At 42.5% G+C, this 18197-nt stretch overlaps 1 protein-coding gene across 2 annotated transcripts in view; it reads right to left on the reverse strand.

The window, feature by feature from the left end:
* Positions 1 to 17734, reverse strand: part of Cep120 (centrosomal protein 120) — a 57445-nt gene extending 39711 nt beyond the window's left edge. The window contains exons 1-9 of one of the 2 annotated variants that reach the window (XM_051201157.1): positions 17665 to 17734; positions 17447 to 17512; positions 13034 to 13190; positions 11245 to 11359; positions 8520 to 8661; positions 5490 to 5638; positions 4340 to 4537; positions 1701 to 1928; positions 537 to 753 (exon numbers count right to left, since the gene is read on the reverse strand). In XM_051201157.1, the coding sequence (XP_051057114.1) occupies positions 537 to 753; positions 1701 to 1928; positions 4340 to 4537; positions 5490 to 5638; positions 8520 to 8661; positions 11245 to 11359; positions 13034 to 13190; positions 17447 to 17495 (1255 nt within the window). In that variant the 5' untranslated portion in view covers positions 17496 to 17512; positions 17665 to 17734. Of the gene's footprint in view, positions 1 to 536; positions 754 to 1700; positions 1929 to 4339; positions 4538 to 5489; positions 5639 to 8519; positions 8662 to 11244; positions 11360 to 13033; positions 13191 to 17446; positions 17639 to 17664 lie in introns of those variants that run through there. The other variant, XM_051201158.1, reaches the window with a different exon arrangement.
* Positions 17735 to 18197: the final 463 nt, after the last annotated feature.

The following is an 18197-nucleotide window of genomic DNA, read 5'->3' on the forward strand; positions in this document are numbered from 1 at the left end:
GTGCTGGAGAGGGAGCTCAGTGATGATTAAGAGAACATACTGCTTTTGCAGATCAAAGTTTGACTCCCAGTACCCACTGCCAAGTGTCTGTAACTCTTGGGGGATATGATGCCTCTGACCTCTATGGGCAGCTGCACTCATGTACAGACACATCCTCAAACAACTACACATAATTAGAAATAAAATCAATCTAAGAAAAGAAAACTAGATATAGTCTCAAACTCTTATTATAGAATTTACTATACGAAGCCGTTAATGATTCTATTCTCTAAAATTTCAGAATAAGAAATCTACTCAAAAGATAGCTATCTTTCATTTCCTTTGAAGACTACTGAAAATATAAAAGAGATTTAGCAAACCTCATTTAAAAGTTTAGTAGACTGAAGTGACATTAAATCGGAAATTTGACACATCCACATTTTTGATTCCCAAACGTGTTTCTGCAATTTTCCCTGGGCCATCCACGAATGTTCTCAGACGTTTACTATGTGAGTGCAGATCCCAGCACCGTCCATGTGTGGGGAAGAGCATCTTACCCTTCGCGTTTTGCTTGGGCTCCTTATCATACTGCAGACTTTCCACTTCACTTTCTGTCGCGTCATCTTTGGTTGGAGGTGTCTGGTTTTGAGGTGGGATGGGGGACACACTTGGAGATTTTGGCTCAGTGAGTGTCTTCTCCTTTATGGGGGTTAAAACTCTCTTCTTTGAATGCTCAGGCTCATGTCCATTCTGGGTCTTTAATTCAATTAAAGACTAAAAACAATTTTTAAAAGTAAAGTGTAATTTGCAAAATACTTTCCTTCATAATTAAGCAAAAAAAAAAAAAAAAAAACTTGGTGTTGCTTTTTAGAAAAGTACATGCTTCCTTTCCCAGTCTGGACATTCCTAGTCTATTTTTTTCTTCATAATTTGCAAATTTCCTTAAAGCATCTAGGACCAGAAAAAGGAAGATGAACAGGAAGGAAACATAATACTCAGAGCTGAGTACCAAAATGCACCCTAATGGCTAAGAAGGTGTATTTGAGGAAAAGAGCCCTGCATGCAGCCCTGGGAAGTTATTCCTACACACTCAGTGCAATGGCAGCACGCCCAGATATCTGGGTTCTTCCACTCCTTTGTCCCACTCCCTCTCCACCCTCTTCTCTTTACAAGTGCGCACCTTTTAAACTCTCATCTCAATTTTCCTAGCTTTAATTTGTAACCTACATATAAATTCTTTGAAAGAACAAGATAGTTAAGCTTTTTATACAGATAGACATTCAGGTAAATTTAAAAAAGAAAAAGGAGAGGAAGGAAGAAAAGAAAGCACAGAACAGGAAAAAAAAAAAAATGGTCAAGGAGAGAAAGCACAAAAGCATCAAGGATCATGCTTTGGCTGGGGCTATGTCCAGCAAAAAAGGCACCACTGCAGGCTCCAAACCACACGTCCTCCCCCACCAGCGGCCTTCCGACACAGTAAATAGCGACCATCTAGGAGCAGGAAGACATGGTTTCCACTACAGAAGACTGTCCCAAAGGCCAAGGCCCCAAAAACAGTCACAAACTGCCAAGCAGAGTCACCTCGCTTTCTGAAGAAGGTACAGAAAAATGCAGGGCACCAGTGAAGAATAAAATCCTTGTACGCCAAGGAATTCTACGAAGGTACAAGGAGCAGGAGTGGCACTGGGAAACTGATGAATGAAAGCAGAGTCACCACCTGCCTGGGAATCGATGCCTTCTCTCTGCAGGGCCACTGACACTCCCACAGTCGGCGCCAGCTCCAGAGGAACAGGCGCGAGTTTCTGCTTGGCTCGGTTGGGAGGGTCAAGGGTAAAAGCCCCCTCAACTGTGACTGGATGCTGGTTAATTTCTGTACTGCCCTTCTTCAGCAATCCATTCAAAGGGATTTCTGTGCTGCCAAGTGACTGGTCTCCACAGCAGAGATGGATCTAACATGAAGGAAAAATAACAGAACTTTACATTTCCCCCCCCTTCCCCCTAAATACCATAAACTTTAAAACAAACCTTCATAAAATGGCTTCTCAAGTGACAGTTAACACTGGTTACTAGTGACTCAGTTATTAGAGTTTTCACTTTTTCTATCCCCAAGGACTATTCAGATGTTATCAGCCATGTTCACTCCCATTAGTGAGCTTGCTCATTTTAATATTTTACTATACATCGAGTACGCAAATTGTGTAACAAAATGAATATAAATAGAAATCATATCTCTCAAGCATTTTTCTTCCATTGTCATCTTAATTAAGCATCTTAAGAGCCAATGGGTCAACTAGATTTGGAATTTTAAAACCACACTTAAATTTTGTATTATTCACTCTTCAAACATATTGAGTGTTCCTTTTCTTTTCATTTTCCTTTCAGATTTTGTTTATAAAACAGAATGTTAAACAGTAAAAAACAAAAATGATAGAAAACTACTGGGAAAGAAAACTATGTTAGTCAGCAACAACTAAGCGAGAGTTCAACATCACCACCCCTTAAAGACACCACACACACATCTATCACTATTTTTTCCTTTACTATGTTCAAGCCTTGGAAAGTGCACACTACAGGACAATCAATATCTTATATTCACAGTGACAGAATTAAGAGACACATAACTTTCTGAGGCAGTGTCTATTATATTCAGAGCTGTCCTTGAACTGTAATCCTCTTGCTTCTGTCTCCTGAGTGCTGGTAATACAGATGTATGTAACTGTAACTGCCTATAATTCAGTCTTAGTATTGGTGGGTGTAACTTCTGTGAAACTTTTTTCCTGGTTCTTGTTGTGTATGTGTGTTTGGGGGGCGGTATAAACACACCTTTATGTGGGCACATAAGTGCAATAGCCAGAGGGGAGCATCAGGCATCCATCTTCACCACTACCCACCATATTCTTTTGAGGCATGATCTCTCCTTGAACCTGGAACTCATGATTTTTGGTGAGGCTAGCAGCCAGCAGGCCCTAGTGATCATCCTGCCTCTACCCCCATGGTGCAAGACTACAGGGTATGAAATCACTAACAGTGGGTATTATATGGGAGCTGAGACCCAAATGTGGGTCTTCATGGTTGTGTGGCAAAGCAAATGCTTCTAGCCACAAGCCATCTCCAGCCCTAGGCTAGCCTCTTTAGAAGACTAGAAAGAAAGTCACTACTAGACTACTATGGAGCCTTAATGTTACTGAGTAAAATATTTTTGAAAATTCTATTGACTGTGTGTGTGTGTAGGTCTGCACATATATGTGCATATGTATGTGGGTATGAGTGCTGAGATCAGAGGACAGTTCTGAACAGTCTTCTTTCCCTCTACCTTTATGTAGGATCTGGGGATTTAACTGGTGGCCAGGCTTTAGAGGCAATGTCTTTCCCACTGAGCAATCTCACCAGCTCTTATGTACAACAATTTTCATATGCTAGAAACAAAGTATTTTAAATTTATTTTTATATTCTAAATTATGTGTATACGACTATGTCTGTATGTGGGTATGTACACGTGAGTGCAGCCGCTCAGCATCTAGAAGACGACATGGGAGCTGGAGTTACAGGCAGCTGTGAGCTGCCTACCATCAGTGCTGAGAACCTCTAGTCCTCTCTGAGGGCAGTGTACACTCTTAGCCACTGAACTCTGGAACAAAACATCTTTGAGTGGACATTAGAAGCAAGTAAGTCAGTGCTCTCAGTAAAAATATAATACAGAATAAAACTGAAAGTGTTTTTTCTCAAATTGTCATGTTTTATACAGCCTCCAGTTTTCTAAGTATCTTGAGTTTAGCGGAACCATGCCTAAGGTTTAGTACCTCTAACATGTAATGCCTCTTTTCAAGAGCCACCCCAAATGAAGAGTCTAAAAACTGAGATTAATTTACACATGGCTATGTAACTATGCATTGATCAAAACCAACTACCATAAAATATAGCAGAGTAACTTCTACTAGTTTCAAGATCATATTTAGACAGAACCCAACTGAAGCATATTTACAAAAAAAAAAAACAAAAACAAAAAAACAAAAAACAAAAAAAAAACTTGTGGGCAAGTTTTATAAAAATGTAAATTCTGCCATCAAGAATCAATCTGTGTACTGACAGCTACCACCTCCTGTTGAACCTGTGCCTACTAAGTACTACCTCTTGCTATGTAATACCGATAAACCATTCTCTTTCCTTAGTAACTAGGTGGTAATGTGTTAACTCCAAAAATACTGAAGCAACTGTGATTCCAATGACTTAATACCTAAACATTCAAAAAGGCAAAACTATGTCTACTACTGAAACACAATACAGCTTAGGGCTAAGCTCAACATTATGTTCAATGCTTTAAAAACATCTCCAGTAGAAAACGATTTGCTGAGGCACTTACCTGCAGTTTCGAATGGACAGCCAGGTACACACGCAGGACCTCCACACTGCTGCGTATGCGAACAGACGCTCTCTCGGGCTCAAAGTTTGGGTTGATCAAATCACTGAAAGGCTCATTGGTAACATCATTTCCCAGTAAAGAATAATAAAAGAAAAACTCAGGCTGCCTTTCTGGGAGCTTCATGGTACATGGGATTAACTAAACATGCAAGGAGAAGAAGAGTATTAGAATCTAAGGCACTCCGAATTCATCTGCTGCACTCCAAAAATCTTCCAAGAATGTTCATTCATTGCAAGTTTTAAAATTAACCACACAGGCCAGTAGGTGGTGGCACACGCCTTTAATCCCAGCACCTTGAACTCTGTGAGTTCAAGGCCAGCCTGGTCTACAAAGCTATACAGAGAGATAAAAGCAGAGGCTGCTTTCTCCCTGCCTCTGAGTAAGCACTGATAGAAAAACTCAACACCTTAGTGTCACCCAAATGGAAATGTAATCAGGGAGAAGTCCTGTTCCAGGTGCAGAAAAATCACCAATCTGCTTCCTCCCCTCACACCTGCCATCTGCTGTCATGTAGCCCATCACGTGGCCCATTTTCCCTTGGGAAACTCTTAAACCCAAATAAACCCTCTCTTCTGTAAGATGCCATGCAGTTTTATCACAGAACAGAGAAGGAACCACACATGGGGAAAGAGAGGCTGAAGAAAATATACCAATCTTTACATTGTTGCCTGTGCTGTGTAAGAAAGTCCTGATTCTGACACCAGAACATTTTATCTTCTGCTAGCACCCTTGACAGCAGGTTAATGTTTGTAGGATAATCCCTGACCCAAATTGCTAATGTCTTCACAAAGCAAGTACACAAGTTCCTTTCATTTGTCCTTACAATGCCACATACACAAATACAAACACGGTTACTGATGGTCTCTGTAATGTGAAAATTAATTCTCCTGTTGCCAAGAAATTGAAATCTACATCGAAACAAAACGTTTACTAGCATGAAAACACTTTAAAAGATTTTTGTACTTATTTTCTTAAACATGAATGGGAAGTGTGACTCTGTGTGGGTATGGCATGTGAATACAACTGCTCACAGAGGCCAAACATGATTTCTCACTCCTGATAAAGTAACGAATCTGAGGGAATACCTTACCTGTTCCAACTGGGTGGCAAATGCTATGGTCACTGACAAAATAAAGGGGTCGGTACAATACTCTGCTGGTCCAATCTGATGGTAGCCTCCCTCCTCATTCAACACTGCAACAATGTCCTTCGGGTCGACGCCACACAGGCTCGCAGGAACTTTACAGACAAAAAACTAAAATTATTATTAGACAGTAACTCCCCATAAACTATTTTATTTTATTATTTTTAGATAGGATCTTGTTATATAGCCCAGTTTGGTTTAAAATTTACTATGTTGCCCAATCTGGCCTGGAACTTACAATGTAGCTTATAAGGTAGGTAGCCTTGAATTTACAACCATTCTGTCTCAACCTCTTGTATGCTAGGATCACAGGCCCATCTCATAATGCCTGGCCAATTATACATATTTAAAAGCTTGTTAGAGTTAATTAAGAAATTGCCATTTTCATGAACAAAGTATCTCAAAAGTCTTCCTTTAATTTCTTCTAGGAAGCTTTAAGTTTATTTTTCTGTACACAAAAAACAGTATTTTGAAGAAAAGCATTTTTAAATCATTTAAGAGACCACATAGAAAAGGAATGTAACACACACATTTCTTTATGAATCTATGCACTCTGGAGTGAAGAATATGTTAGACTTGGCTGAGAGAGGTAAACAAACAGAGATCAGGGGACACATAAAGCATATTTCAGATAGAGGGCAGTATGTAACAGAGGCAGGAACAAAGGCAAATTAACAAAGACAGAGAAATGAAGGGTGAGGAAGCCTCACAGAGCATTCTTATAATCCTAGATACAGAGGGAGCTAAAGGAGTCCATGTCCAAGGCCTGCCTGAGCCACCAGGCTAGTTTAAAGCCAGCCTGGGTAACTAAGATACTGTCTCAAAACAAAAAAGAACAAAACAAGGGCTGATGAGTCTGCTCACTAGTAGGATACCTGCCTAGCATGTTTGCAACTCTGTGTTCAGTGCCCACGATTAAACACAAAAACAAAGCTCTGCGACAGAATGGCAGATCACACAGGACTGACTGCGGAAAGAGCTATGTCTGGGGACACAAGGTCAGACCTCAGCTCACTGAGTTTTTTCAGATGATTTTTTTATGGTCTTTGCTTTTTAAGAGGGTGGGGAAACCATCAAAAACTTCTGAGACAACACAGTCAAATGAGCATCAGTGTGAAAAGATTAGATAGGGTTGAGACGTTTTCAAACTGATTAAAGGAGGAAAAGAACAGGAAATACACAAACTAAAATTAGATAAAAGTGCTGGTGGAAACAGGAAAGTGGGCACTCTTAGTGGCTCACTAGCATAAACTACCGGTGAGAATGTCTCATGGCTTATGAAAATCTATATACTCAGACCATCAGCAAGCAGTCCCTTTCCTCTAGGGGCCCACCCCCAAAGGAATGTGTTTACTGTAGCAATGGCTGAGAACAGCCTATGGTTAAGAGCACAGACACTGAGGCCAAAGGCTGAAATCCCAATCCCAGGGTCATTTAGCTGTCAGAAAACTGTGTGTTCTTCACTCTCCATTCTTCCATCCACAAAGCTTTTATGTGGTTGTTGAAGATTAAATTAAACTCTGAAAGCAAAGCACTTAGCCGTACACTGGACACATTAAGCACTTTAACTCAGGCAGCTATTGTGAGATAAGGCCAACAGAGCCCAGGAGTTAAAAATAGTATCTATAATAGGTTTCTCCAGCTGAGCACGGTGGGTCACACTATAACCCCACCACTTGGATGTTGAAGCAAAAGAATTGCTATAAATTTGTGGCCAACCTGGGCTACATAGTGAGTACTACACTGCAAGACTATCTCAAAACAACAACAAAAGAAAAATAAACAGAAAGCGCAACCAAGAAGACAACCTGTAAGTTTGAAAATAAAGAAAAATAAAGATAAATCTTGTGACACAGAAAGGAATTATGTGTCAATTTGGATTCATACTATGCAATATTAAAAACATGGATAACTATACAAATAAGTATATAGAAATAAGCTATTGTTCACATGTGTCTCTTCTAAAACTCAAGAGTTAAAACTTAATGGACTGTGATGATGGTATTGAGACAGACGGTGCACTGGTTAAGAACACTGGCTATTCTTGCAGAGGACCTGGGTGTGGTTCCTAGCAGCCACAAGATGACTGTAACTCTACTTCCGGGTGATCCAATGCCTTCTTAACAGAAAACACTGACACACACACAGGCAGACATTGATACACACACACACACACACACACACACACACACACACACACACAGAGGCAAACATTCACACACAGAAAATTAAAAGAAGCAGATGAGATAGAGACATCAAGACAGCTCCTTCAAGAATGGGACTAGCTATGCTCATAAAGGGGCCCGACAGAGGGAGGGTACTAGGTTGCTGGTGCATGTCTCTGATCCCAGCCCTCAGGAGGCAAGGGCAAAGGCAAAGACAGGCACATCTCAGTGGGTTTGAGGCCAGCCTGGTCTATACAGCAAGTTCCATCCAGCCAGGGCTACATGGTAAGAATTGATTACAAACAAATAAAAAAATAAAATTCAATTTAGAAAATGTACTTAGACCTTGTTAGATGGCAGTCAAATAATAAAATATTGCATTTGAGGGCTTTTCTATACTCATCCTGGAAAGAAAAATTTTCTAAGTAATTTTGAAAACACAAAATTCTCTGAGTATCTACCAAGTTAAAAAACAAAAGCTTTTCCAGATTCTTAAATGAGATTTTTAAATGAGAGCTAACCTCTGTAAACAAGCCTGAACATGCTACATGTGTTCACAGATCACGTCTGACTGATGCTCAGAGTAAATCAGCTTATATTCCTGAACTCAACTCCTGTGATGTCACTCTTCCTAAAGTGCTAGTGTAGAGGAACCTGTGCAAGAAGGTCCTCAAGCCTTCAAGAAAAGTTACACACCTAGACCCAACAATCGAGAGTCTCGAGGGTGAGTGGAATACCAGCCTGGTCTACTCGAGACCCAGTCTCAAAACAAAACAAAACAAAAACCCACAAGAGACAGAGGATGGCAAACCTTTTCCATCCCGAGGAGGGGCTCCTTTTGCTTTAAAACTATCCACCTGTGCCTTTGTATCTGTTTCCAGAGTGATGCTTATCTGTATCTCAGACTTGAACTTGGTGTATTTGTTACTCAGCAGCTGGTACCATTTGGGAGCCTGGATAACAAAACAGAAAGCAAGGTGAAACTTACAAGTACTCACTTTTCCCTACAGCCTTTTCAGTACCTTTCACCTCCTAAAAAAATACAGGCCAGGCATATGGTAGTGCAGCCTTTAATCCCAGCACTCGGGAGGCAGAGGCAAGCCCATCTGTGAGCTCTAAGTCAACCTTGTCCATACAGTGAGGTCCAGGGCGGCCAAACCTACAAAATGTCTCAGAACACAATTCTTTCCACATTTTCTTCAAATCTATCTTCAGCCTCCTGTCTCCAATCTCACAGCTTCCTTCAGTAACAAAAGCCTAATTAAGCATCTGTTCCCTTAACCCCTTCGTTCAGTGCTGCTCTTAGGTCTCTTCTTGCTCATATCAGTTAAGAAAAAGAAAATGTTATTACATTGCAATGGTTTGAATAAGAACGGCCCCCATAGGCTCATATGTTTGAATGCTTAGTCACCAGGGAGTTGAACTGTTTGAAAGGATTACAAGTATTAGGAGCTGAGACACTATTGGAGTAGGTGTGGCTTTGTTGGAGGAGGTGTCACTGGGAGTGAGCTTTGGGGTTTCAAAAGCCCACACCAGGCCCAGACTCTCTCCATCTGTGGATCAGGCAATAGCTCTAAATTACTTCTCCATGCCTGCTACCATGCTCCACCTTGCCAATAATGGACCACGCTCTGAAACTGAAAGCCCTCAAATTAAACATTTTCCATTGTAAGAGTTGTCACAGTGTCTCCTCACAGCAACAGAACGGTAACTAAGAAACAGCATAGAATTTTCAGGAAAGGGCCCAAGAGTCCTGCATTATGAGCCATTACTTGGCAGACACTGACAACAAAGACCACCCACAAGACAGCGCCCTCAGAAATCCCAGTGACCAGCCCAGCCAGAACACATGGCTCAATCCAAGACAAAGAGTACCTACCACAGGTGGAGCCACAGTCAGCAGGGGTGCATTTCATACCTGTGCACACGTGTAAGCACACACTCAGACAAATAGTTAAAAACAAACAAACAAACAAACAGTGGAAAGAAAAAAAACAATGAAGGAGACTGAAAACACACTAACTTTGAAGTTTTTAAAAGATGTTTTTAATGTAGCTGGACATTGTGGTACATGCCTATAATCACAGCACTCTGAGAAGCAGAGGTAGAAGGACTAGGAGTTCAGGGCCAGCTTTGTCTATCTTTAAATGAGTTGCTGTTGAGAAGTACTGTGAAACCCTTTAGGCTCTTTTTTATGAGCTCCCTAGTATTATTTTTATAATACTATAAGAAACATAAGATTTACACAAGCCTGAAAAATACACAATCAGTAAAATAAGTGAAGGCAAGGCTGGTGATACAGCCTGTAGTTTCAGCTACTTGGGAGGTTGAGGCCTGCAAGCTACAGAACGAGTTTGAGCCAGCAGGTGTAACTTAGTGTGATCTGTCCCAAAATAAGAAGAGCTGATGACACAGCTTAGTGGACTAGCATGAAAGAGGTTCAATCCCAAAACCTAAGGCAGAGCCAGAAGCAAGGTTAACTGAAACATATTCAATGTTTTTATTAGAAAAACAAAAACGTCTATTTTGGTACAATTTTTATTGCTGTTGAGTTTTTTGTTTTTTTTCAAGACAGGGTTTCTCTGTGTAACCCTGGTTGTCCTGGACCCGGCTCTGTAGACCATGCTGGCCTTGAACTCACAGACATCTATCTGCCGGCTTCTGCCTCCCGAGGGCTGGGATTACAGGCATGCTCCACACCTGGTGGCAGCTGTTGCTGTTTGGATTCGTTAAGTCTGAGGTGCGAGCCGATGGGCGTCTCAGTACTTGAGGATACGAGAGCACTGTGGTCAGGTACAGCTGCTTTAAACTGTCTCTAAAAAACATTTATTTTTGGCTTGACACAAAATTTTAATCACCAGATTTTCGGGCTATTTTGGAGAAGGTGAGGTCTTAGTATGTAGTCCAGGTGACCTCAAACTTGTAATCCTCCTGCCTCCTCGGTCTCCAAGGTTCTAGAAAGTATCCAGTTTCAAGAGGAAGGTTAGGAAAAGCAGGGTATCCTGAGCCTGGTTTTACAAACACAACTGAGTAACGAACGTGACTGCAAGGGTACAGAACTAGGACGCAAGGAAGCCAAGTAGGAAGTTATGACAGCCAAAGTAGAAAACAATGGAAGCTTTAACTGGGGCAGCAGGTGCAGAAAACACAGAGTAGATCCCAAGGGGACAAAACTCTCTGGACTGGACAGCCACAAAGGAGGGAGTAGGAAAGTGAGCGGGAAACTTCCAGATTAGAACTCAGAAGAACAGAGAGGAACGGATATTCAGAAGGCTGAGGCACTGGAGGAGGGCAATCTCTAAGGAGAAGCTCAGGACACCCAGGGGCCAGTGACTTCACCCAGGTGTGCACTCTTCGAGAAAGAGAATTCACAAGAATAAGCGAAAGGCTGGCGTTCTCAAATCCAACTCACAACTAAAGCCTTCAAATCTCTACCTCACCCAGAGGCCATGCATGATCTGCAACTGGCCCAGTATTTTGGTGTTTATTTAATCAACTATCTATCAAAATAACTAACAGAACCAAAAGGACAATACCTGCTTTGTTTCTTGAGCGGTTCTTAAGTCCAAAACAATGTAGCCGATGGTTTCCTTGGCAGAAGACAGAGGATCCAAGGCGAAGCACTGAAGTTTGATAGGAGTGCGCTGTAACCTGCACAAATGTGAGAACAACAGTGAGTCTTTCTTATATTGTACAGTTAGAGGAGAGCGCTGTGACCTGCACATATGCGTGACAGCAACAGTGAGTCTTTCTTATATTGTACAGTTAACAGGAGAGCGTTGTGACCTGCACAAATGTGTGACAGCAAAGTGAGTCTTTCCTTTGTTAAGTTTCTGGCAGCCTTAAGAAAATTTTATTATCCAGATTACATGTCTATTCTGCCAACTATTATCATCTGTATTTTCTAAATTACTTTTTAAATGGAAAGAACCATTATTTTTATCTAGTTTTCTATATACCAACTAGGTCAATTTCTCCTACATACCTGTATTTAGTCTTCTTCAAGACAGGAATTATCGTGAATGTTTAAGAATGAAAAATTATTTTTATACAGTACTATTACACATAAAAGATAATGTATTTGCCTATATAGCTAAAAAAGATAAACTTAAAATTAAACAAACAAAAAAAAAAGATTAACTGCCATAAAATTTAACTACTAAAATTTAGTAATAGAATGCTTGACAATGTTCTGTAAGCTGGCAGTGACAGGTCGTGTAAGCTCTCTGGGAATTGGGGAAACCCTATTCCAGCTCCTGCACAGAGTGGAATAGATGTTGCTATCACTTAGCTAATAGGATCACTATTTCACTCTACTTAGCACAAAATTCACTTAGGAATTCTTAGCATAAATAATCAAAGTAGTTTATCACATGGTGCTAATTACATGAACTCAGCATAATCAAATATTCCAACTGCCAATGAAAAGACAAAATTCTAACATTAAGAATTTAATAGTCCTTCAAGTAAAACCATAGTATAATCCAGCAATAAAAGCAGTAAGAATTCTCACATTGTTAATTTTCTGTTCTGACTTGATTAGTGCTAAAGTTATTATGTGGGAGTTTTGAGGATGGCAGAGCTCTTTCTCTTTTCTCTCTGATAGAATTCTATGTAGCCCAGGCCAGCCTTGAACTCTCTTGATCCCACCTCCAGAGCATTGGAATTAGAGGCAAACCATTCTACGCTCAGATTTTAGAACTATATTTTTAAGCCTTTAAATTCCAGCACTTGGGAGACAGAGGCAGACAGATTTCTGAGTCAAAGGCCAGCCTCCTCTACAGAGTGAATTCCAGGGCAGCCAAGGTTACACAAAGAAACCTTATCTTCAAACCAAAACAAAAATAAGTGCTTAAAAAAGTACTGCTGTTCTTGACTATTTCTAGTCATAAAGTTCGTAAACAATAATAAGGTGTTACACTTTATTTAAGTCCACTTGAGGAAGGAAGATTCATCCACTGTGGGTCCTCAGGCAGGGCAGCCTGAACTGTTTCGAGTGGAGAGGGCGAGCTGAGCACAAGCAAGCACGCAAGCATTAATGCACTGCTGTCTGCTCTCAGCTGCTGATGTAATGTGACCAGCTGCTTCCCTACAGTGACGTCTGCAGCCTGGGGTTGTGGGCTAAATTACCCTTTCTCCCTAAAATGCGTTCATCAGGTGCTTTATCTCAGCAACAAGAAATGAAACCAAGAGAGACCCTGTCTCAGACACACCTGGGAAACACAACACTCAACAAATAGATCAGCTCCATAATTAGTAAGTTATAAATGTACTTTAAAAGATAGATAATGAACAAAGATGCTGGACAGCTGAGAGCAGCCTCACCTGTGCTGATGAAGAACTTTCCTGTCAATCTCCCAGGCTAACTCAGTAGCAAATTCGGGCTGGTCAGAATGGTCCACAGGGTCAGTAGCCAGCTGCTCTCCATCAAACTTGGCTTCCACCACAAGCATATGCTTTGGGCGTTTGGGGAAGTGGCGACCTGAACAAAGAATACATGTGTATGCGGAAATCAAATAGGGTCCCAAAGCATGTTTTAAATGTTGGTGTCTATGTCCAGGCGGCTGGCTTGCATATTGCATAAACTGTCTCACAAATACATCCGCATTTAGTTTCATGAACTGACAGCTGTAATTTAGCAATCATTGCTTCTCCAACACTAATGTGCACACAAATCACCTGGGGATCCTACACAAACAAAGAATCAGGTTGGGTAGGTCTAGGTAGCCTGAACGCCTACAGTTCTAACAAATTATCAGACCTTGGAGCATGCATGCTTGTGACTCACAAATAAGTACATTAAAAACAAGAAAAGTAAATAGTAAAATAAATGGCTTCAAAAAGAATAAAACAGGTTCTAGTGGAAAGAAAAACAGCAAATAAGAATCCCTAACAATCTTGCACTGAGGGCAATCGTTTTTGTTTTCTAGTCTCATGAGGGGAATCACAGGAAGGGGAATTTTAACCACTATTAAATAAATAGCCCCCTCTCCATGCTAGTCACTCCAATTAAAGCTACTTGGTTGGGAATTAAAAGGGCAGGAAAGAGCTGGATTTGATGAGATGATGGCATACACAGATAATCCCAACACTTGGGAAGTGGATGCAAAGTGCCTGGATGAGATGGGACCCCCCCCCCAAACAAACCAAAATCAAAGCCAGGGCCTCTCTGGCCCCAGCAGAAGCAAGCTGAAAAGGAACTGCATTGTTTGGAAGCAATGCATGGAGACACACACTGTGTCACTGCTGTAACCCAAACACCTCCAGCTGTCAACCTGTGACCAACCCACAGAGGAGAAAGTAAAAATGAAGTGCCTCCGCTGAGAGAGAGAATAGTACTAGTATCGCACCAATGAGGCACCTAAAAAGTTGCCTAGGGATGGATTCCATGAAGACCACCACCCAAACTAAGGGGAAACTGTTACAGCATCCAGTTCTTCAAAATTCCGGCAGCCAGTCACAAAAGAAATGCTCTGGTTTTGAAAAGGCAAGAAAAAGATCTGACTGCAGTCTTCAGATTGTCAGCTACGGACAGAGACTGCTAAGAGCATATCTGCTGCTCAGTCACGAGGCCCAGAGTTTGGAGTCACAAGCAAGCCAGGCATCCTGTAATCACAGCTCCTATACCATCAGCTGCAGGACAACGGTATCACTGAGGCGCGAAGGCTCCCAGCTTCACAGGTGCCGCAAAACTGGATTCTAGTTATAGAGGCGTGAATAAATACACACACACCCACACAGATACAAATATAAAGAAATATGAAATTGTTCTTTAAAAACATCAGCCAGAGGGTCTAATTTAAACTCAGCTGCTTAGGTTTTTGCCAACTTGACATGCACTGGAATCATCTAGGAAGACGGACCCTCGGTTGAGAAAATGCCTGTCAGCTTGGCCTGTGTGACTAATGACAATTGTGGTGTGGGCTGAGCCACCTCTTGCAAGTGATCCCATTCGGTATAAAAAGAAGGCAGGCTGAGGAAGGCATGGGGGAGTGAGCATCTTTCTCCAGGGACTCTGCTTCAGTTCCTGCTCTGACTCCCTCAATGATGAACTTGGGATTGAACATCTAAGGTGAGATAAGCCCTTTCCTTCCCCGAGCTGCCCTTGGCCAGTCTTTATCACAGTAAGAGGCAGGCAACAGAAGCCTGGTTTGTTGTTGTTTTGTTCTTTATCCTGGAACCAAGCATACCATGATTTGTACTGATGGAGAAATTCAGTTCTAGAAATGTAACTAAGAAATTATAAGTAGCTCTGATGAGAGATGTCATTCTGTAAATATGTTTCTCATACTGGTTAATGAATAAAGCACTGTTGGCCAATAGGAAAGCAAGACAGGTGGGACTAGGAGACAAGGAGGAAAGAGGAAGGAGGAAGGAGTCAAGATGGAGAATCTGGAGAGAGCAGGATGCCAGCCGGCTCTCCGGTAAGATGAGATTATGTAGAAATACATAGATTAACAGAAATGGGCTAATACTTAAGACAGAGCTAGCCAATAAGAAACAAGTAACTGGCCAACAGCATTATATCAAATACAGAGTCTCAGTGTGTTATTTGGGGCTGGTGCGGTGGCGGGACAAGACCGGTGGCGGGGAAAACCCTACTCCTTACATAGCTCCATATAACTGGGGTCCTGAGAATATATGAAACCTAAAAGGCAGGCAGACATCTTACCACAAGGGGCCATGTTTGCTACTCTAAGAGTGCAGACATTATGGGAACTCTCGAAGATTTTAAGGCAAGATCTGTGGATCAGAGAGTTTATTGCCAGGTAGTTGAGAGCAGTAGCTGTTTCTGGAAGGAAAGAAAATGTTTAGAAAATGGACTCATGATGAAGTTATGAAGCTGGGCACACAGTGGAGACTCATCTATGTGCATGTAGCACCTATGATAAAGTCAACAACTCTGGCCGAGCCTTTGAAAGGTGGTGATGAATCCCAGGTTCCTGGCTTGAATGTAAACACTACAGAGGATCGCATGCCGTTTTGGGTATGTTTGTGGTAGCAACCTAACCGACATTCCCCACTCCAGGTTCACTTTCCTAAATATAATTCCTAAGCTGAACATGAGTTAAGGTCATTCTTTTAGTTAGGACTGCAGCCACATTCACCAAGCCTCCTCTTAGAATGACAACTCTAAACTCCTTGTCTCTCAAGGTCCTCCGAAGCCAACTCATTCTAGCTCTTTCTGATCAAGTACAATATTCCTAAATATTCACCTTTCTCTACCACAGCCATTTTTCTGCCTCGTTCCACCCACCACGTTCATTCCTGTAACCCTGGCTTATCCAATCACCATGACAACATTCTTCCATCCTGGTCTGTCTGAAGCTTTGGACGGAAGGCACTTCAAACCCTACTCCTATTCTACCACCAAGGCCACATTTGTGGTCTGTATCAAGTTTTTATTATAGTACCGCCCAACATTGTGGTGTATTGACACTTTTCTCATCACTACTTTTTTTTCCATAGAGAAGGCCCAGTTCTAATTTTAAAAGCCTCTACCAACCAATTAGGAAATCACTGCATTCTAGGGGGAGGTGTTTATTTGCGAGTTTGTTTCGTTTTGTTCTTTGGTTGGTTGGTTGGTTATGACAGGAACTCACTAGTAGACCAATTTGGCCTCCATCTCACAGAGATCCAGCTGCCTCAAGTGCTGGGATTAAAGGCATGAGCCAGCCACTCCCTGCTCAGGTTTAAGGAACAACAATTAATATTGTTAGGGACAATATTAGCTTCTGGTCAATTTCTTATTCCAAAACTCAAACTATTTTTACCCTGTTTTTCTTCCCTCTTCTCAAATAGTACCAGACCTCTCTGATGAGGGGACTAACCAATACCACCTGTGAATAAACCCTCAAGATGACTCTGCATACTGATAACCTGTTCCAATTAACCCAACAACTATGAACTCCACTTTGCTGCAATCAGCTCACTACACTGAACAGAAGCAACATTTATGGACTGCATCTGAGAGCAAAGCATGCCTCCTTTTCGCATACCTTAAGCGCTCTATGCAGCCAGACCATCTATCCATCCAGTCTTCTGTCATCTGACCCATTCCTTATTAGCTTTCAGACTCAAATACATGCCATCTCCTCAGGAAAACATTCCTCAGAAGAGGCCCTCATGACGGCGTGGCACACTCCCCCACCACTTTACCCTCAGCTCCTAGACCTAGAGCCACCTGCGTTGCCAGCACAGCATCTGACATTCAGTAAGTCCCAGATAAACAAATGTCACTCAACAAACACCCAAGGGTCATTTAATACACCTTAACGACGGTCGTTCCCGTCAAAACGTGAAGGGAACAGCCTCGGCAATACGTCTGAAATGGTATATTAAAGTCAATGGCAAAGTTCTTATAAATGGCATTAGCGGGGACTGCTGCACAGAACATGCTTTGCAGGCACTTTCAGCTCATATATAAAAGCCATCGACAGGCCGCTTCTGATGGAGATCGGTTTTTTTTCTACATTCTCTGGGGCTACGGCTAGTCGCGCTAAATATCACTTATCCCTAATAGCACTCACGTTCCCCGGAGAGATGTTTAAATCAATTGCCTAACAGCCCTCGCTCCATGCAACTGAACAAGTCTTCGGGGACCACAAAAGCGGAGATGACAGGGTTCGTAAGGTTAACAAAGCCGCGGCCACACATTGCACGGCTGAGGTTCGGGAAACAGCAGTTGCAGAAGACAAAAAAAAAAAAAAAAAAAAAAGGACAACGGAGGCCGCTCACCTTCTAGGATGGACACGACGATGAGCAGCTGGTCGGACTTGAAGACCATGGTCGCGGCGGCGGGGTCTGCAGGGAAGAGACCCCCGTGAGGCGCACAGCCGGACCCCGCAGGCCTCAAAGGCTCCGCAGCGCCCGGCCCCGCTCCCCCGGGCCGCCGACTAGACCTTAACCCTACCCCGGCTCGGCGGCCGCGCCCCACACGCCCGCAGCCCCGGCACCTTTTGCCGCCTGCCAAGCCGCTTTTCAAACGCCCGGGCAGCCGCAGCGGACGCCGCCCCGCCTAGCAACCAGGCCCGCAGGCCCAGAGCCCGGGGGAGGCTGGAGGACAAAGGGCGATAGAGACCAGGGAAGTCGAGGATAGAACGTCCACCAGCCCGCTTCACCTCCCGCCCTTTGACGCTCTTTCCCAGAGCCCGGGGGAGACGCCACTGCATTCGCTCGCAGCGCCACCTGCTGGTCGCCTGCGGAAAGGCAGGAGCAGGCTCCCGCAGGCTGCGCAGCCGCACCACTGCCCTAAACGCTTCCTGCTCCTGGTGTGGGAGTGCCGCGTTTTATAAGCCTTATACTCAGTTTTAATCCTGAGAAATACAACATTTTTTTTTCAATGCTAGTTCTCAGGCACCTGGCATCAACAGAAGGGAATGTAGTAAGTCGTAGAAAAAATAATGACCTGAGTGTGAACTGTTTCTGCGCATCTCTGTAAATATTTGTCCTATGAAAACACGTAGTGTCTATACGGTAGTTACTGTAA

Source organism: Phodopus roborovskii, unplaced genomic scaffold (genome assembly GCF_943737965.1).
Source record: "Phodopus roborovskii unplaced genomic scaffold, PHOROB, whole genome shotgun sequence".
In the NCBI taxonomy this organism is placed as follows: Eukaryota; Metazoa; Chordata; class Mammalia; order Rodentia; family Cricetidae; genus Phodopus; species Phodopus roborovskii.